This window comes from Falco cherrug, chromosome 14 (genome assembly GCF_023634085.1).
Source record: "Falco cherrug isolate bFalChe1 chromosome 14, bFalChe1.pri, whole genome shotgun sequence".
NCBI classification, from domain to species: Eukaryota; Metazoa; Chordata; class Aves; order Falconiformes; family Falconidae; genus Falco; species Falco cherrug.
The window spans coordinates 21742873-21763171 of record NC_073710.1 but is presented as its reverse complement, the minus strand read 5'-3'; the positions used below and the strand labels follow the sequence as shown (position 1 = coordinate 21763171).

At 50.9% G+C, this 20299-nt stretch overlaps 2 protein-coding genes and 1 long non-coding RNA gene across 13 annotated transcripts in view; 2 read left to right on the top strand and 1 right to left on the bottom strand.

Moving 5' to 3' along the window:
* The window catches only part of SPG7 (SPG7 matrix AAA peptidase subunit, paraplegin), a 42075-nt gene extending 31947 nt beyond the window's left edge, over window positions 1–10128 (bottom strand). Inside the window, exons 1-2 of one of the 5 annotated variants that reach the window (XM_027802366.2) lie at window positions 8755–10128; window positions 5156–5260 (exon numbers count right to left, since the gene is read on the bottom strand). In XM_027802366.2, the coding sequence (XP_027658167.1) occupies window positions 5156–5260; window positions 8755–8904 (255 nt within the window). In that variant the 5' untranslated portion in view covers window positions 8905–10128. Of the gene's footprint in view, window positions 1–427; window positions 452–568; window positions 687–998; window positions 1288–5155; window positions 5261–8754 lie in introns of those variants that run through there. The other 4 variants (XM_055726265.1, XM_027802376.2, XM_055726264.1 and 1 more) reach the window with 4 other exon arrangements.
* LOC114015336 (uncharacterized) lies at window positions 1478–3084 on the top strand. Its single transcript, XR_003559193.2, has 2 exons — window positions 1478–2071; window positions 2201–3084. It is a non-coding gene; the product is annotated as an uncharacterized LOC114015336 (long non-coding RNA).
* Window positions 10129–10463: 335 nt separating the features above from the next.
* ANKRD11 (ankyrin repeat domain containing 11) overlaps window positions 10464–20299 on the top strand; it is a 159865-nt gene continuing 150029 nt past the window's right edge. For 2 of the 7 annotated variants that reach the window (XM_055726916.1, XM_055726915.1), the window contains exon 1: window positions 11691–12074. The gene's annotated coding sequence lies outside the window, so the exon portion shown is untranslated. Of the gene's footprint in view, window positions 10742–11690; window positions 12075–17734; window positions 17880–17939; window positions 18088–20299 lie in introns of those variants that run through there. The other 5 variants (XM_055726914.1, XM_055726912.1, XM_055726913.1 and 2 more) reach the window with 4 other exon arrangements.

Genomic DNA, 20299 nt, shown 5'->3' with positions numbered 1-20299 from the left:
CACATTTAAAGGCAAATTCACAACATCTGAACTAACGTGTACTAACACTTTCACTGAACACAAGTCTTGGCCCTTCTCTGATACATGACTCCCTGTCTCACCACCCCTCTACTGCAAAAGCACAAATTTCTGTGCAGCACACCAGACAGGAACACTGACTGCTGAAATCCCTCACCCTTTTCTTCTGGTTTGCTGGGCAGTGACAGCTTGTGCTGGCCCGAGACGGCCCCCTCTTGGGATTAGTACTTTCTAGAACGGAACTATCTTAAACTGATCACAGGAAAACCTGGCACGATTCACAAAGCGGTCCTACAACTGTTTTTCCTCCATTGCCTACTTGGGTAGCCAGTGCTTTTTCCCTGCACTGAAGAAAACCACAAAGAAGACTGAAATCACGTTGGAGGCCTCGTTTAAACAAGACCCTTACCTTCCGCATCAAGGGGCTGTGCTGGGAGGGCCCTGCCATTCCAGCAAATGGGGAACACACATCTGTGGCACACACCAAGACGGTGGGTGCTTATATCCACGAGACGCAAAGAACCAAGCAGGAAAAAGGTTAGAAACACACCCTTTAATCAAGGTTATCTAGCTTACGACAGCCTGGTACCCCCCAAGGTACTGCAACGTAGCACTGAAGCGATGGACCTTGGGCATGGCCCAACCGGCGACACCTCCCACGGGAAGCCCTGTCTCGAAGCAAGAGGCCGTTTAAACGCAAAGCCGCCGGGGCCCTGAGCCTCCCACCCCGTTCGCCTGCTCCCTGGGGGGACGCGGCCCGGTCAGCGCCCGGGCGGGCTGCGGGAGGCCACCGAGGAGGCGCAGGGCTTCGTGAGGCGGCGGCGCCGGGCCCCAGCAGCCCGCAAGGCCTCCCCGCCCGCCCAGGCCGGCGGCCCCCGCCGCTGCTCGGCGCTGCGCCCTCCGCCGCGTACCGGGGAGGCGGGGCCCCGCCCCGAGGCCGGCCCCCGCCGCTCCGCGGGCCCCCCCCGCCGCCCCGTTACCTGCAGGCCGCGTCCCGCGCCGAGGGGACGGCCGCTGGGCCGTGGGCCGGCCCAGGCCCAGGCCGGGGCGAGCGGCGGGGCAGGCCGCCGCCAGCAGCCCCGGAGCAGCAGCAGCCGCTGCAGCGCCATCAGCCGCCCGAGCGTCCCGCTCCGCCCGGAGGGCGGCAGCTGCTAGCGAGCGCCGAGGGGTCGCTGAGAGGAGGGCCGCGCCCGCGGGCAGCTGCGTTCGCCGCCGCGCCGGGAGCCAGAGGCCTCAGCGGGGACGGAAGTGCCCGATGAAGAGCAAGCGGCCATGTTGGAAAGGGGCCGGCAGCGGCGGCACTGCCATGCCTCAAGATGGCGGGGGCAACCGTCGGCGTCCGTCGGCCCCGCCCCCAGCCGCGCGGGGGCTGCCGGCCCGGCCCGGCCGGTTACTGCGGCAACGGGGAATCCCGCGCTCGGCGGCTGCCGGCCCCTCTCCTGAGGCCCGGCCCGGGCCAAGGCCCAGCCCAGCCCGGGGCCCCGCGGCCCGGCCTCGGTGGGGCACGTCCCTCGGCTCTGCTTTGGCCGGGGCCCAGCCGGGATCCTGCGGCCTGGCCTTCGCCGGCCCCCCAAGGCGGGCTGCCTCCTGCAGACGAGCCCCAGGCCACGGCTGCCTGCCCAGGTCCCCTGGAGTAGCCGATTCCCACAACCCAGCTAGGCCTTGTCCAGGCCCTGCAGTCCAGGCAGCCCCCCAGCCCAGCCTCGGCCAGCCCTATCTTCACCGCCCCAACAGATTTAGGCAGGAGGAGAACAAACACCTGGCAGGAGCGAGCAGGTTCCTGCAGGCACAGGAGAGAGTAGAGGCTGCTGCCACCCGCCATTGCTGTGGAGGCATGGCACTAGGAAAGCAGGCCATGCTGGGTCTCATGGTGTGAGTACGTTAACTAGCTCCACTGTGGGATTTTTGTTACTCTTAATGTCACATCCCACATAATTGTAACATCTGGGAAAAGAAGGAAGAAACAACCTTTGCAATCTTGGAGTCAACAGAGAGACCAGCTCCCTCCCTTTGCAGCTGTTGCTGAGGAAGACTCCCCTTCTGATAGCTCAAGGTATGAATTAGCTGATAGAAAACAGCATTTAGTACCAGCAGCTGAGCATGATGAATTAACAAGCACACTCAGAAGTAAAATGAGTGAACAAATGTATATACATTCATATGTTTGCTCTTTGTCATGCAGGTTAGCTGGCTCCTGTGGTCTATTTTCCCTGGAAAAAACGTTACAATGTGTTTGACAGCTCACAGCAGCCAAACTACAATGAGACTGATGGTCTGCATGCATGTTGGTGCACGTGTGCGGTTCTAACAGTGGTGGAACCCCCCCCCTTAAGCATTGCACCAGAGCGTGTCAAGGTTATGAGTAGTGTTAAGTTCCCTATGTACAGACACCACAAAGGTCATTGTATTTTAAGTCCCTGATCCTAAATCTTGTGTAATCTCTTCCTATTTTGCACTAGTGAACAGCAGAGTGGGTGGGCTCAAAGTCATCTGCCAAGTATTTCTTTGGGGCAGCAAACATCGTCTGCCTCCTGCCACAGTTACACCCTTCTTGCTCTGCTGAAATTAATATTCTGTTTGCAAGGCCTGCAGATCTGATCTCTCTAGCCTGCTTCCTTTGATGTGCCTTCAAGAAGTCATGTTTCTTTCTTTTCTCCTGTCTGCCTGACCAGGATGGTTTCTGCAGTTTTTTCTCCCTCCCTCCTGTCCATGTCTCTCCCATCAGGTGGCTTCAGAACAACTTTTAGCTATCGTCACTGTTGTTGGTTCTCCTAACTTACCTGTCCTAAAGAATCTCGGGCATTCTTGAATGGGAGGTTGCAGGGCTACATAAAATAATAATAAATATCTCCCTTCCCAGCAGGTCTGAATTAGCATCCTCTTTCTAAGAGTCTCTTAGGATGTTAATTGTCATCTGCCCCCTGGGATGTGTCTAAGTAAACCTTCTACCAGCAAGGTCTATTAGCATGTTAATGTCCTCCTCACTCCTGGAAGTCTCTTTGTATCACTGGCTTAATCGTCAAACAGCTTAATTTACAGACACAAAATTAAACTGGTCGCAATTAATCCATATTGGCTGGTCATAGCTTGCAGTGTCGCAGTAGGGATGTGACAGCCGGCTGTGGAGACACCAGTGGCTCCTCCACCCCGCAGATACCACCCGGCACAGCCAGATTGGCTGAGCTGCCCAGGGAGATGCAGTGTGGCGTGCACTGCTACCTGCCTCCACTCCATGCTGGCCACGTGGGCTCTTCTAGCACGCTCACTGTCTGTAAAGAGAGTCACTGGCACCTGCTCTGCCTGGGGAGGAAACTCTGCCCCTCGTCCTGGCTGAGACTGGAGGCTGTGAAACCCAAGGCTGGCCCCTTTGAGGCTACAAGGAGCCCAGGTCCAATACAGGTACGCACAAAGCTAGAGGTGAAATGGGTGCTGCAGAGCTGCGGTGGCTCTAAGTGACTAGACCAGTGAAGGACAGCGGAAAAAGCTCTGGCTCAGCACAAACACGGGCACAGCACAAGCCCTCTGTTCTATGCCGACCCACACTGCTGCAGAGCTGAGTGTCACATCTTCACCCACCCTGCAGAGGTATCCATGGTGGGGGGTTACTTACACTGCCACTGTTTGGAGGAGGAAACGGCTCTTTTGGAAGTGCTGACTGTTGGGGGAGGCTCCCTGTAACACAGGCGCAGAGAAGTGCAGTAGTTTCAGTGGGGAAACAGGATGCACCAGGAACCATGGGGCAGTGGGGCCCCCCAGTACCCCCAATCACTGCAGGGTACCAGCACCATGTGCATCCCTACCTCTGCTTCACTCAAGGCACATCACACCTTACTTTCATCCATCTTCTGATTAGACCTGTTGCTAATTAGACCTGATCTATTTTTAAAGAGTTGCATCATTTAAATAGAATTACAGCCCGATTAGAAGTGAAGCAGTGCAGTTTGCTTAACACACGACTTTACAGACTTCTGCCGGGCTGTCCTGAGAGAGCGCCAAGCGCGTTCCATTATGCCTGCCTTAGGTTTGCTCCAGCTTCAGTGAAGACAACCTCACACCCATTTAATGGTGGAGGGCAATGAGAGCTGAATGGGTCCAAACTCGAGCACAGATGACCACCCACAGCTGAGTCTGGGCGGGCTCACTGACCGAAAACAAGCAGCTTTTCAGGTCTGTAGGCCAGCTGGACTCTTGCTGTGACACTCCCAGCCACAAGATGCAGGCCTTGGTGTGACAAAACTGTACTGAACTATGAGGACTGGTTATTTACAGACGTGCCACATAGCTGGAGTTGACGCAATTCCTATTCTTCCTTTCACACTGTGCCTCAAAGGCAACCAGATGATGAAGCACCAGGAAGGAGGGCTGGGGATCCTTGCCTTGCTGGTGGTGACACAAAGTGATGCCAGAACGGAGTGTCAAGAGGTTTTGCCCTACGTGCAGTCAGCAACTGCTATGGCTGCACTGTGACTTTTGTGTGGACGGCTCAGGCTGTGCTGCGTACGCGGAAGCGAATGCTGTCCTCTGTGTGTGTGAGAGATGACCTTGGGAAAGGTGGCTTCAGTTGCTGCCCTTGGACTGCAATATGCTCCTTTGGGAGTAAGCCAATATTCAGAGAAGACAGATATAACCTGATCCAGGCTTGGCCTCGCTGGGATGTGCTCCAGCCGTGACATCACTCAGCAATGCCACGTGTATTTACTACTGGGGAAAGGTGCTGGATTGGAGTCTGAAATCCCTGGTTTATCTCCTGAGCAGGTTAGGAGCAGGAAGCAGCATTAGCTGCCCCATCTCGTATTTTTCAGGCCAGGAGTAATCAGTTTCCACAGCCAACACTGCTCTGCTAGGTCTGAGAATTCACATCTCCTATTTCCACGCTCCCTGTAAGACAGCCTTGCTGCCCTTGTTCTTGCCCCCCCAGGTCTCAGGAAGCTCTTTGCAGGATGCTGTCCGTCCCCCAGCTTAGCTCAGACTCATTCCAAAACAGCAAACCGAGTGAATGGATACCTAGAATCAGGTGGCTGCTGTGTCATCCACAGACTTCACATCAATAATGAATCAAAGGATTAAATTGAGAGCTGAAGCTGCTAGAAGGTAAATTCAGACTTTCTGAAAGATGAAAAATTGCTCTGTTACTCACCCAGCAGTGTAAGCCAGGACTCCTCCATGGCAGGACAAAAATGCACAGCCCGGCACTGGGTAGGAGGCCCCAGAGTGTTCCAGCACCCCTCAGCAGCGTGCATCTCTGTCATGTACCAGATGGGGTTTTTTTAGATTACTTATTTGCAGATGACAAGTCAAGGTCAAGGGATAGATGCTTTCCTTCAGAACAGCAAGGCCAAGCACCTAGGAAAGCCTTAGGCTCAGGAACAAAGCACATGCTTAAAAGACCACACATCTGTCCCTCAAGCACAGTGAAACTGCTTACCAGGGAAAGCTCTGTTCAGCAGTCAGCTTTTTATGTGAGCCAGCCCAAAACCATCACACCTATTCCTCCAGGAACAGCTTGGGATCGCTGCATGTTCCAGTGCTTCCTTGCCAGACCCACTTCTTGACCTGCTCCCCTCCACGCACAGGGGACACCGTGGCCCTTAAACCGCTCCTCCCTGGGTGCAAGGGGGGCACCCCAGCCCCATGGCAAGGCAGCCCATGAGCTTAAGGCATAACCGGGACACAGTGCTGGGGTACAGAATTTTATCTCTGAGTCACCTCTAAAGACCAGAGCATTTAACTTTAAGATAGGTAGGTGACAGATGGCTATAGGCAGGGGATCGCAGGGTATCAGCCATATAGCAGCAGTGACCAAACTGTCTGCCAGTCACGGCTTACAAATTACTAGAAAAGCAAAGTAAATGCACGCAAGAAGGACTGACGCCCTGGGTACCTCTCAGCTTAGTTGCTGGGGTAGAGCGGGAGGCGGCAAATAGCTTGTTTCTGACTCAAAGGCCACGAATGAGCAGATTGCTCCACGGGAGTGTGTTCCCTGGAGAGCTGCTGAAGCGTGCAAAGCTCAGGAGCAGCTCAGGAATCCATCTGTGTGCAGGAGGTGGCTGAAGTCATCTCCAAACCTCGCAGACTGGAGGAGGTCAGTAAGCTCCGAGTGAGCAACTGTCACTGCACCTCTGAAATCCATAAGCAGCCTAGAAACCTAAAGCCTGTCATTACAAATCGTAAAAACAGTAATTAGAACAGGACTGTCATGAGTTCACGCCTAGAACATCATATATGAGGCATTTACCCAGCAGCAGGGGACCACTGCCCTCAGAACGCATCCTTCTTTAGGGATGCAGGATGCTCCATGGACTTACTGTTCGCATAGGCATAAGGTCTCGCAGGGAACCATCTAAATAGACTTACTATCCATGAGAGCAGCTCAGAGCTTTGAGGGGTCCATCAATACTGCTGCCTGTGCAGGCCAAGGGCATGGGGTAGCACGGGAGCAAAATCAGCTCCCGGTTTGCTGCCTCTGCCTGTCCTGACCCCAGCGTATGGTCCTGGTGCTTCACTGGGACTCAGCTGATTACACAGTGGGCTGCATCGAGGATTTAAACTTTCAAAAGAATACTGTTTTGGTACAAGTGAGCTGCTGCATTAGTTTAGCCTTATTATTTAATCACATGTCATAGAGCTGTGAGCAACCACCTCATTATAAAGCAGGTGAAAGCCCAATATTTTATTTCTTAATGGCATCACAGGCAGAAGGGCTTGTTTTGAACTGAAGTTGTCCTTTAACGATGACAACAGCAAAAAAATACAAGGATGGCATAAAAGTAGTTTTATTTAAGAAAAATGAGATTGTGTGCAGAGTTAGGAAGGTTTCTGCTGCAGTACCAAGAGCATCAGCTGTACTCCTTGCTGGCTTTCCAAATGGCTGCCTTTCTAAATGGCTGCTTTGTTTGCCAAAACCATCTTTCTTCAAAATGTTAATAGATGACATTAATTAAAACACGAGCCAAGCTTGAAGTAAAGGTTCTTCTAATCAAAGTTCTTCTAAAGTTTTATTCTCTTGGCCTCTTTGATGTTGGCACTTGACTGGTCACACAGGATTTACCCTGATGTGTGACTGTAGCAGTCATAAATCACACATTGACTAATCTATTAAAAATAGATTCCCATCTTTGCATCCTGATAGGAGCTGAATCAGCAGAGAACTGCACCCACATTAATGCAGACCAGGTATTTCTGACCTTATGGGTGACATAATGGTTCCTTCCACCACAAGACAGTTGCTGTAGAGCTTCACAGGAGCTCAGCTGAAGCAGTGAGATGGTTACCTACTGGTTGCAAAAGCAGGTGAGCAGCTGACACAGGTGCCATCTCCAGAGTTAGAGAGGAAAAGAGTAACAGAGCAAGGACCAAAGGGTCACAGAGCTCTTTCCCCAAAGTTAGTGTCCTTTTCTTTTGCTGTAACAGACAGAAATAAGCCTGAAAGCATATTCCCCAAGTGGCCTAATTTCTCTGCCCTCGTGCAATGTTCTCTTTCCTCCTCAGCACCAGAGTATTTGTTTTATTTTGGGATTTGAGAGCTTGCAACCTTTAGTGAAGGATAAAGGTGCTCTCAACAATTAACTATAGCTTTATTTCCTCTTAAGAATTGCAATAAAGTTGCAAGGAGCAAAAACCATCCCAGGGTAGAAAAACCAAGCAGGGTAAGCGTCCTCATTGCAGAAGTCTCACCTAGAAAACCAGCAGAACAACCCCCAGCTGAAACCATTCTCCCCTCCTACTCCCACTGTTAACTTTCTTTCACCAAGCACTTTTAATGTCCCTCCCTGAAATAGGCTGATAGTCCACACTGTTGTGTTCAAATAGAAAAAGGTCAGAATGACACAGAAACGATTTAACTTCTTCCCCACCACTGGATCTTTGTGACCTGGATGACATTCAAAGCTGTCACGGAAGCAGTTACAGCCAACTATATTTAGGAAATAAGAAAACATATTTCCCCTCTCATCTACTCAGAGGCACCAAACTAGCAAACACTTGCAGTGTTTTCAGTGAAGGTAGACAAGAAGCTTAATAGAAGGGAGGACAAAAAAAACTACTCCAAGAACCTTTTCTTTTGACTGTTTTAGTAGGTCTTATGGAAGAGGAAGATGGGTAGAGATAAAAAGACTAAGCCTAAGTAGAACACAGGACCAGCTTAACAGGCTCAGAATAAATCTCTCTCATGCTGTTATTTAACACTGAAGTTGTCCACGTGCTCCTGAGCCACTCCTCCATCACTACTGAGCCCAGCAAAGGGATTTTTCTTCCTGGGGGACTGCTGGCACATGAGAACAATCCTTTTGGCTGCCAAATGCCAAAAAAGCAATCAGAGTTATGGACCACACTCCTGGAAGAGGGGGTTTAAAAAAACAGAACAATTACCGATGAGGTCACTGGTAGAGCTGCTGCCTCAAGGGTTCCCCATCCTCAGCAACCAAAACAAAACGCAGTGACACAGCTGTGCAGGCAGCTGCCACCCACACCAGGGCACCTTGGCCACCTGGTCTGGGCAGGGAGCAGTGCATGTTATCCCCATTTTGTACTTGCTGTGAAGATCTACCCCATAAACTTCATCTTCCCTGGGGGATACTGCAGCATTTGTTTTACCCTGATGATGCAAAGGGGCTCTGGCACTAGATGTGTGGTGTGAAATACAAGGTATACAATAAGCATTCCTATTCTGCAGAAGGGTCGTGCTGAGCTCAGGCATGGGCAGTGAGTAACAGGATCTACCGGTACTTTTGGAGTTACCTTAGTGCTGGAGAGCATGTGTTTAACAGGTGGGAACACAGCGACTGTTGGGAGCAGATAAGACAGCCTCGCTGGGGCTGGAGGCAGCGCTGCAGCCAGCCAGGACAGGCACCAGCGGTGTTTTCTCAAGTACAGGAACCGAGCCGTCATGTGGCTGCTTGTCTGCACGGCACAGCAGAAGCACGCCTGCACTTCTGCTGCTTCCACAAGCCCAGTGGGACAAAGGCAGAAGGCTTATCCAGCAAGAACGGCCATCCCCATTTGGAGAGCCAAGGGTTTGGTTGTTTTAGAAGAAACCCTGGGAATAAAGACAGCACAAAAAATTGCTATTACGAAAGGATTAAAAACCCCACCAAACCAGGCACAACCAAGGCAGCCTGGTCAGGAGGAAGCGACCTGTCCCAGGGCCAAGAGGGAGCAGGGCCTGTTTTGATGGGCCTTTACTGTATGGTAGAGACCACCCAGGCCTGGCAGTGAAGCCCCACTTGGCCGCCTTCTCCCTGGAGGGTGCGGGAGCTGCGCTAACCCCGGTGCCGGTGCCACAGCCAGGCCTCGGCACCCGCAGCTCCAGCCAGGGCAGCCTGGAACTTCACCCGCCTGGTCCCTTCTCTCTCCGACCCTGGCAGCGACATACGAACAATGATTTAGCTCAGTAACTTCCAAGAGAAGTTTCTCGTTAACACAGCCCCTTCTGAAAGTAAAAGCAAACATTTAGCATCAAGAACTTTTAATGAGGACGTAATTAAGGAACTCTGCCACAAACCATGAAGCGATTTGTATTGCAGCGTCTATCCACATGCTGCGGCCACACCATGCAGATACAGCCGACAGTTGGATGTAAACGCCAAATTAACGCCCGGTGCCTCCTGACCAGCAGCTCAGTAACGTGTAACTTACCGTCCCCTCGAGCCCACCCTGGCCCTTAGGGTATAGCCCCCCCGCCAGTGCCTCACCCCGACGATGACTTTCGAGTGTATCGGTGCGCAGAGGCCCAGGCACCGGACCCCGCACCCTCCATCAAACCGGGGAGCGCCCGTTCGCGGTGCCTCTGAGCACAAACAAGGGGCAGCACCCGAGGCGCGGCAGGTGCCACCACTGAAGCGACGGAGCGCCTGGGCCGCGCCGGCACCCCGGGACTGTCCGCCCGGAGCGGGGCAATCCCGGCAGCCGATGGGGAAAAGCGTGGGGAGGGCGGCGCGAGCGAAGCGCCTGTCCACCGGGGTCGGGAAGCATCGCTCGCCCTCCCAGAGAGAGGATGAGGACAGAGCACGGGACTGACCCTGCACCACCTGCCGCCGTTCGTGCCGCTTGGCAGGCCGGGGCGGGTGGCACGACAGCAAACAGCCTGCGTCCCGCACCCCGCACGTACCGCCGGGGGAGGAGGGCCAACCCGCCCCCCCTCCGGGCCCGCCCCGGCGCCCAGCGCTGCGCACGGAGACCCCACCCCGGAAGCACCGCCACACTCCTGACCTCTGAGAAGCTCGCCAATGAGCGGCCACGTCGCGGGACACGTTGGCCAATGGCGGCCGCTCCCCGCCTCCCCGCTCCCGTCGGCCCCCGCGCGCAGCGGCGGGGCTTGGCTTGGGGGGGGCGCTGCGGCGCCGAGTTCCACCGCCCCCCTCCCTCACCCCCCCGCGGCGGCACTGGCCGCGTTCCGCCAATGGGGCGCGCCGACGCGGCGGGCCAATCAGCGGCAGCGTCTCAGCGGTGGCCGATCGGGCGGGCGGGCGGCAGCGCTGCGAGCCGAGGCCGAGGCCGAGCGCGGCGGGGCCATGGAGCGTGCGGCCGGGAGGCGCCGCCGCTACTGCCCGCGCCCCCTCCGCTAGTTCCGCGCCGCCGCCGCCGCCCCCCAGCGCCGCCGCCGCCGCAGTCCCTTCCTCCCCCCTCCCCCCCCCCCCCGCCGCCTCCTCTATGCGGCGGGGCCGGCGGAGCCGCAGGCCTCGCTTCCCCGCGAGGCTGCCCTCGGCCCGCTGAGCCCGGAGCGCCGGTAAGGGGCGGCGGGGGGGCGGGAGGCCGTGCCCGTAGGAGCGAGGCCCGGGCGGGGGGTGGGAGCGGGATACTACGGCCTGGTGGTCGGGGAGAGGGGCCTAGGCGGGGGCTGGGGGGCAGCGGGGGGCGGAGGGGCCGAGAGAGGGGCCAGCGGGTGTGTTTGAGGGGGGGTGCGGGGAGAGGGCGGGACGGGGTCGTGCTGTGGGGAGAAAGCGACGTGCAGAGGGTGAGGCCGAGGGGTTTTGAGGGGGGGGTGATGGTGAGGGAGATGAGGGGCCGTTTGGAGTGAGGAAGGGCTGTGGGGGGCTGCGGGTGGAGAGGGGAGCGCGGGGGGGCCCTGGGAGCGGGAGGGGACCTGGCGGGGCAGGCGGTGGGAAGGGGCTGCGGGGAGCGGGAGGGACGGGGCTGGCTGGGGTGAGGAGGGGTTGGGGGGCTGCAGGTACAGCTCGGAGGCTGTTAAATATTTCGGGGCTCGGGGGCTTGCGGGGGCAACGCGGGCGGGAGGAAGAGGGGGCTGTGGGTCGGGGTCGCGGCCTGGGCCCGTGCCCCCGCCGGGCTGTGTGGGGGCGCGGGTGGGCAGCGCGCACGTTGGGGTGAGCGCTGGCTGGGGGAACAATACCAAAAGTTGTCTGAAATGGTAATTTCCGTTTCCCATTTCATCATCCCTGGGTAGGCGTTAGCCCTGCGTGTGTGTGCGCAGAGGATGGAGCTGAACCGAGCTGCCGCCAGCCAGCCTGGCTGATCCCCGTTTATTTATTTATTTTCTAGTTTAATCTTTAAATTGCTTGGTATTTTTCTTCTCCGAGGAGCCTTTGTGTGCCGGGGAGGGGCTGCTCGACACCTTTGCCCCTTAGCAAAGAGAACGGGGGGGGGGGGGGGGAGAAAAAAAATAAAGAATCCCAGCCCAAAACAGCTGCACTTCTGCAGTCCAGAATTAACCTCCCCCAGTCCGGTAGATTGATTGCATGTTTAGAAAGGCAAATCGCCGCTCTCCCCCAGCCCTCGCCTCGAAGGGAGCGGGGATGAGCTGAGCCCTTGATGCCCTCTGCCCTTTCCCAGAGAGAGCAGCTGTCCTGCGAGGGGGGTGTGCGTGCAGAGAGAAAATCGGCCTGTTCATTGAGGCACAAGAGTCGGTGTGTTTACGGATTGGCTTCTACTCTAAGCTTGGAGATCTGTTTTGATATCCAGTTGCAGGAAAAGGGTTCCTCCCCCCTCCTGGTTTTGTACACAGAGTACTCTCTTACCACTGGGGACATGGCCCTATAGGCAGAGAACAAATTCCAGGCAGCTCTTGAAGCAAAATTCCCTCCTGAGATGACTTCTGAAATTGGGTATAGACAGTTTTTATTTTTTCTTCCTGTGTAGGCAGAGTTACTTAGCTGAAAACATCTTGCCAATGTAATGCTTTGTAGTGGCTGTGTGCTGTGCTGAAATTTGTATAAAATTAAGGAACTTGGGGTTAAATGTATTTTTCTTTCTGGTTTCTTCATATAATGGAACGTTTTTATGTAATTGCTCCAATTATTTCCTTTGGGGGGGGGGGGGGGCGGAAAACCCCCACTCCATGAAGTCATGGAGGGGGAGAAGATTAACTCCCGCATGTTTTCAACTGGCATTGGTGCATTCTTTTGTGTGTGCTCTACCAGGAACTAAATATTTGACTTGATTAAAAAGAAAAAGTTGGCATTTTTACAGAATGGATTTACTGGCAGATTAGAGGTGTGTTATTGGAGCGCTTTTAAATGGTTGTGGTGGCTTGCAGGAGCAGGGTTTAAAATGCTACGTGGAGCAGGGAAACTCTGAGGCACCTCGTTTCGTTATGCCTGTGAAACGTCGCCCTGAAGCTGCGTGACCTGTTTTCCTTCCATGGGGAATGCTCTGTCAGTGGAAGATCTCACTCTGAGAGGTGGTCCGTGACTGCGTGGGTGTGCGCTCAGGGCTCTGGTCGAGCTGCTCCTGTAGCACAGTTACCCTCACGGCCTTCGCGTCTCTGTCCCTAGAGCAAAGCCTTGTCTGCGCTAGCCTGTCTGTCCTGGTGCCTGCTCTTGCTTAGGCGTGTCTGGGGTTTGTGGAGCTCAGCTTTTTGTATGAAGAGATGCTCCGGGTCTCTGCTGCTGGGAGACCTTGTCAGTCCTAAAGGAGGTAGTGCAGGAAGGTATAAAACTTGCCAGGGCACATTTTGTCTGTGTCCTACCTGGCAAAGGGCGGTCTGGGCTTCGGAGGAGTTTGCTGTGAACCTGTATTGTTAGGCTAGCTGGGACTTGCATCACCTCCAGACTTGTCTGAGTAAGTGGTAAGGGTTTGGTTTGCGAAATTCACAGCAGACTGAGTTGCCCATGCAGCGAACACCGCACTGGAGTTTGGAGTGTGTACAAGCCCTTTGATGTCTGCCCTCCCACTTGATTAGTTCCCAACTACACACAGACACACACCCCCCCCCACACCCCCACACCCCCATTTCTGTTCTAAATAGTGATTATAGGAGCCCTGGTCATGTAAGTGTTAGCTGCTTTGACAGGCTGGAAACTGAAGATGTTACGTTTAGTGTTTCACAGTTGGTTTTACCATTCAGTTCTGCTTCTGCTTTTAAAAATGAACTCTTGTCTGTATCTCCATTTCATAAAAAACATGGCTCAGGGTGAACTGATTTTTTTTATGTGCTGCTCTTTGTTTTTACGATGTTGTAATAGCATTTTCTCAGACTTAAACATACAGATTGTCCAATATGAATGTTGGTTTTGGATGGGGGAAGAGAAATAAAAAAAAAACCCAGAACAAAAACCCCTCCAGCAAAGTGCTGGTCTTCATTTCTTCCTTCATGTGTGGTAGACAACCTGTTAAGATTATTTTATTTTCTACTTATGTTTTAATTGACTTAAGTCCCCAAATATGCTTCTAAACAAAACGGAGCAGTGTCGTGCAGCGTTCTTCAGCTGTTCAGTAGAGCAGACAAATGTATTTCTCTAGGGTCAGTGAAGACTAGTTGTGTTAATCAATACTGTAGCAGCAGTGTTCCCTTTTCAGTAAACCAGATGGACTGCTTACAACTGGTGGTGATTATTTTAACTGTGTAATTGTAACATGGCTGCATGATGACAGTGTTTCCTGCAGACACTTCAAAGGAAGGTTCCTGACAAGTATATCTTTACAGCGTTTAATCTGTATTCTTTGTCTTTAAGTTGTGGCTTTTGGACATGTGTTTGAAGTACGAAGATTTTTACCTCCTGCTTTTCTGTACATTAAAAGGTGATACTCTATGATAATGAAGTGTCTCAAGTATGGGAATAAACCCAGGATTTTGGGGGCTCCCACAGTGGTGTATTGGTTTCAGTTAGTTTTAGATCTGTGCAGGGACTAAGGCAAAAACTAGGAAGAGCGTTAAGTAACTTTGAAGACACAGCAGCAGGTTTTTTTGAAGTAGTGCTTGAATCTTCTAAAAGCATGCATGTGGGTTTGTTTTGGGGAAAATATGTTCTGTGGTGACTTGAGTCTTAACTGGGACGGTCTAATTACTTGGTGAAGAAATCCTTCTCCAAGGGAACGAAATGCACAGGACCGGAGCTGGTTAATTACATTTTATAAAATTACTGAGTGACTGCTTTCTTCCGAGGTTAGCCCCTCTTCCTCCCTCCGTGCGGAGTACCTGAATTTCAGGCTTGACAGTCTGCTTTACGGATTGAAATTCTTCCTCAGTATTAAGATTTAATGGTGGTAGCTACAGAGCAAGTGGTGACAGGTACTATTGCTTTTCAGGACAGCAAAGCAAATAATACCTGGAAATACATGGTGGTTGTTATTCTAATTGTATTCCCTTGATGAGGCTCTGGTAGAGGTGGCCTGTCTGCTACCTCCATTATAAGTGAGAATTGTATGTATTTCAGTTGTAAAAGGCTGTGGAGAGAAACTGTGTCTCCATAGCAAAGATTTTAGTGTTTCGTGATACACTTGCATATATTTTTACCCCATCTAATTTAAAACAGTCTGCACAACACTTTACAGGAGTGATTTGTATGCAGCTTTTAAATATTTTCTTTTTCCCTGCAAGAGAGATTAGCGGCACGGAGCTGCTTTTTCTGAGGGCGCAGAGCACTGGGATTCTCAGCCAAGTGTTACGTAATTTGTATGCCACTGATGTACGGTCATAAAAAAATACTCGCATAAATGATAAAGGAAAGCTTGTGTAGTCAATTATTTGAAATCGCAAGCATCCTAAACAGTATGGGTTTGTGCAGCTAGAGCCTCAATAAATATGCTTGGGCAAAATGCTGTCTTTGGTATCCTGCTGTGAAAGGGGTAGGAAGCTGTCACTGCCCATGGTCTGGAGGCTGTTTTTGAGTGTTTTCAATCGTACCTGGAATTTTCAAGCTTTCCTGTGTGAGAACTGGTGTGTTCTGTTGTATTTTCTCATGCAACTGTTGGGTATTTAAAAGTCTTTAATTCGTCTGAGTCTGGGTGGTGGTGCTAGCTTCATCTGTGGCTAGTTAGAGGTGATGCCAATTTGTAATCTTTTACAAGTGTATAAAAAAATAAAAAGAAGCTTAAATGCTAATAGCAGTGAAAAATCTGTTCAGCGTATAGAGTGTGCGAAGGAAGCAGGCACACACGTTGGTCTGTGTAGTCTCCGTCAGCTAAGCTGAGGGCTTTTAAAAATCTGTTCTAATTTTTATGCTGTATGTGGAATGGCTAATCCCATAAAAGCCTCGCACCTTTTGACAGATGAAACGCTGCTGTTCTTAACTTATTTGAGCGAAATATTTTTATAGATGGTATTAGCTCTGTGGCTCCAAGGGTAATGCAGTCCTTACACGAGAAAGATCTTGCTTTGATCTGACAGCTTTCAAGATCCATTTCCAATCACTGAGTTCCATTAACTCTGTTTATAATGGTGCCCTCAGACTTTTTTCTGTTTATGTGACTCTTCAGGGTGTTAACATTTCTGTGTATATGAGTTCTCTTTAATAAACTGAAGGAGTAATTGGGGTCAGGAAAGGAAATAATCCTGTTAGAAGGTGCAGTTAATTATATCAGGTATTTTGGGCTCCAGAATTCTTCCTCTTGATTCTTTAATGTTTTCTCCAAACTGTAGAATGTAGAGAAGTTTGTCAAGTTGCCACGAAAATGGGACAGTGGGGCAAGGTAGTGTCTCTATGGTTAATTTTGGGACCGTGAAACCAGTGCGACTGCAGGCTTGCTGACTGTGAGGGACATGGAGGAGCGGAGGGGAGGCTGCCCCAGTGCAGCCTCCTACCCCTTGTGCCTTGTTGCGACCTTCAACATGATCTTACGAAGTCCCATGTCTATCAAGCTTGGTGTGGGAGCCCAGATGGTGGGTGCTGGCTGTCAGCAGCCCTCTGTGCCTTGCTCTTCTGGGCACCGCTGGTGTCTTGCCAGACCTCACGAATGAGAAACTGTCCTGGGTTTTCCTGTCCCTTTCGGTTTTGGTAGTGAAAAGATGTGAGCTCCTGAAGAGGATTTCTGAAACCTGTGTCTTTTCTGGTTGATTTTCATTTTCTTAAGTTCATCATGTGAATAAGTTGTTCCACTCGTTGCAGTGTAGCTGTTGTGAACGGAGGCTAAAATTGCAGTCTGTGAAGGCTGAGGAATTGGGAGCCACTACCCCAAAGTAAACAAAAAGTGTACAGTAGTCCTTAGCGTTACGGGGAGCAGTGATGGAGAGTGAATTAGCTGTTGTAGCCAGAAGAAAGTGATGTTTTTTTCTAGGTCAGGGTTGAAGTCACTGTCAGGGTGGTGATGTGAAGCATATATTACTGTCTGCATTGTCCCTGCCATATGGATGTGTGCAGTAGTGCCCTTGGCATTCATGCATTGAATTATTTATCCTCTGAAAATCTGTAGGCAGCCTTTCTTCCCCTGTCTCTAAGAAAACCAAACTGATCCGATGAGTATTTTTAAAATAAATCTTCCACTATAAATTATTGCAGTGGCAGGAGCAAGCTATTGATTGCATATTGTGTTTGTATTAGTAAAGCAAAGGTTACAACATCCGGCATTTTGTGGAAACATTGAGCTATTAATTCTGCTGCTAGGTGCAAGAGTGTTCATGCTGGTGCTGGGTTCAGTCAGAGGTGACTAAAATGCATGCCTGTTTCTTCTTCAGCAACAAAATTTTACAGACTTTGAAAATGGAAAGGGTAGAAAACTTTTTAGTATGTGTAAAAGAAGCCTTGTCTCAGCTCTGTGCCGAGGGAACTGATGTTTTTCCCACATATGGACAGCGAGACAGCACCTCCTTTCCTCTTGCGTTGTGTTGGATTTGCTCTGAGAAAAATGTTAGGGGGGTCCTTGTTTGAGCTGTAGGCTTCAGGTCCTCAGCTGAGGACATCAGGGTCTGCAGGGTGTCATGGTGGGGCAGTTAAATAGCTGTGGGTAATCAGGGGAGGGAGGGAAGGGGAGCAAAAGCTGAAGGAACCTGGCTCTAATTTTTTTTAAGAGACTGATGGCTTTGCAGCATAGAAAAGATTGAAAAATAATTTACCTTTAGAGCAGCATAAAGCTGCTAAAATTGTGTCGCAGGCATGGTGAAGGAGGGAGATGTTACCCTCTAAAATATTCACCACAATCCAGGGGCAGCCTGTCCCTGAAGGCTTGACAGCCTGTGCGGCAAAAGGCTGAGGAGCTTGGTTTTGAAAATACTGTATTGCTCTGAATGTCTTGATATGAAATGAAAGTATGTGTAATTAGGAACTCCTAAAAAACCCAAACCAACAAAACCATTAAATAGCTTTAAAGGAAAAGAAGGTGAATGGAAACTTCATCATTAAGTATAAAATGCTTAACAACAGTTCATGGTGTAACAACAGTTCATGGTGCATCTTCATTTTAAATAAAGCATGCATGAAAGTGCCGCCCCCCCCCCCCCCCCCCCCGCCCTGAGCACAGAGTGTTATCAGCTTATCTGGGCAGGAGTTCAGAGCCATAAAAACTATATCCTGCTTACACCTTCCAGCCTATCCTATGACCTGCTCTGTGTAAACAAGTTGTACCAGGAGCTCCAAATTACTAGCAAGTAGCTGGGTTTTCTGCAGGCTGGTTAGGTCCAGGAGGAGCCCAGATAAAGTTCCAAGAAGTTCGCCGTTGGGAATGGCCTCCTGATAGCTGCCTTCTACAGGGAGGAGGTAACTGATACGCTGCTGGCTGTGGCAGTGACCATATCCTAAGAAAAGCAGTAATCTTTTGGGTAGACTTTACACTTTCGGTCTGGTGTTTTCCATGTTCTGCAGGATGATGGCTGTTGCAGATTGTGAAATGTCAGTGTTGTCGTAACAACACACACCGCTTGCTGCACCGACTGCCGTTGCGTCAGGTCTTGGATGGACTGAAGATGTAAGCCTATTTATAAAGTACTGCTATAGTTACAGCTTTAGATGGATGGATGAGATTAGCCATGCTAATGCTGGGAATAGATCTAGGTAGATGAGGGGACTGGGTGTGTGTGTGTGGAAACAAACATCCTGCTCGTGGCTGTGCTATGGCTGTTTAAATACCACTGAGTGAGCTGGTGCTCTAGTTACGGCGTTTGGCTGCTTCCCATAGCTAGCTGTCTCCTTGGTTTCATCTTGCAGCTAGGCACAGGCAGATACATTTAACTGAACTAGATTGTGGGTCTATATGAGCAAGCCTGGGTATTTTTGTGTGTAAAACTCTTGTCTTTCTGAGCAGTTCAAGAGTTGAATGCACTAACCAGGCTTGAAGATGAAAGCCTGTTCTCCTTGGACGTTGACCTTTTTGTTCCAACTCGCGTGGTTTCTTGTCCTACCAACTCGAAAGGGACATGTGAGAATATGCTAGTTTTGAAAATGAGGATAGCATCTCTATTTTTTCTAGTTTCCTTCCTTGCCATAGCCTGTCTCTCCGCACATGTTGGGGTACTGCGTGCTCACTGTCCTAGTCTCTGATCTGTTTGACGCTCTCTGTTTTGCCACCTGCCCAGAAGGCTTCTGACTGGGATCTGAGGTGCCCTGCATTACTCAGAGCTACTCTCTGTTGTGGGTGATGGTGGCAAGTCAAAATTGCCTTCCCCTGTGATCAGCACTTGTACTGGGGTGTTAAACTTGTTCTGTGGTGAGAGCTAATTCAGCCTTTGAGTTAGCCCTCATCCAGAGCAGAAGAGATCAGACAAGAATTCAACTTTGTGGCTTTTTCCTGGTGTGCTGAGTAGTGCTCCTTAGATAGAAAGCTACAGGTTGTAGTCTTAAAATGCTGAATTTACTTCTGCAGTCTGTTCTGTCTGCTAGCTTCTCCTACCTCACCCACCATAATATTCCTTCTCCCTTCTGTCTGTGCCTCCTCCTTCCCAGGAGCCTCATCTAATGGAGGTTCTGCTTGCCTCTCTGCTCTTGCTTTGGTCCTCCTCATCCAGGATTCTTGTTTCTAATTTTAGCCTGTCTGCCTTTTGATGTTCCTTCCCGTCTGTTCCTGCCTTTCTCCTTTTCTCTGAGATCATCCTGCGTCTTCATCTCCCTCTGGAGATCTGGGCCTTGTTTTTTGCATGGTGGGAGGAAAGTACTTCAAAATGGGAGCAAAGCTGCAGTAGCATTGAGAGGTGAAGTATCAGAGGGCATGGAGACTTCTGCCAGGGGTTGAGAGTTTGGGGTGCTGGCAGCACTGGGTCTGCTGTTGCGTGCCTATTGTGCGTACCACTAATGGCTCGTTACCTCCTTCTACCACCTGTTGTCTCTGGTTAGGTCAGCTGTCTGAATCTTTCTGTTTTATGGATTCATCCTGTATTTGAACGATGGGGCTCTTTTCCACGACATTACCAGTAATAGTTGTAGGCAGAATTTACTCATATGGAGCAGTGCAGGTAATTGAAATCCGCAAGAATCCTTCTGATAGTCTCTCCGGAGCTGTTATCTTGTCCATCTGGTGCTAATTCACTTGATGCAGCTTGCAATAGAGAAGGGTGCATGGGAGGTCTGCTGGCAGCGTTGCATGAATAGTATTGCCTAGCAGCCTGGCTTTCCTCTCAACCTCCTGCCGTTTGCTAGGGCATGAAAGCTGCAAAGCTGCATGGTTTTCTCTAGAATTTTACTTTGTGTTAGCATGCATTTGCTTACATTTACAGAGAAAAATGACTTTTCTAATGCATATGCGTTTTGACCCAGTGAGCCAGTTCTCCGCAAAAGGGTGCGGTGTGCATCAGCAGAAAGCAGGGTGCCCAACCTGATAGCTGTGGCATCCAGAAGGTGGCTTGGCCTGGTGGGATTCATCTGCTGGAAGACCAGTGAGGGTGGTGTATGTACGCATAATCTGATTTGTGCACGGAATATAAATACTTGCTGTTGCAGACATGCAGCCTGTGGTTTTAGAAGTTCTTTTGTGAAAACAACGTTCAACCTCTCCACCACTGCAGCAAAAAGCTTCAGTAGAAAACCGGTTCTAGCAATTAGTGAAGGTTTTAAAAGGAACCTAGCAACTGCTACTGTAGTTTGATTTGCAGATTTTTATTTGATTTTTTTTTTTTAGTCTTCAGGTTTGCAGCTGTTGCATTGTATGGAGATAGTCTGCATATTGCTATAGAGAGAAAGGATGAGGG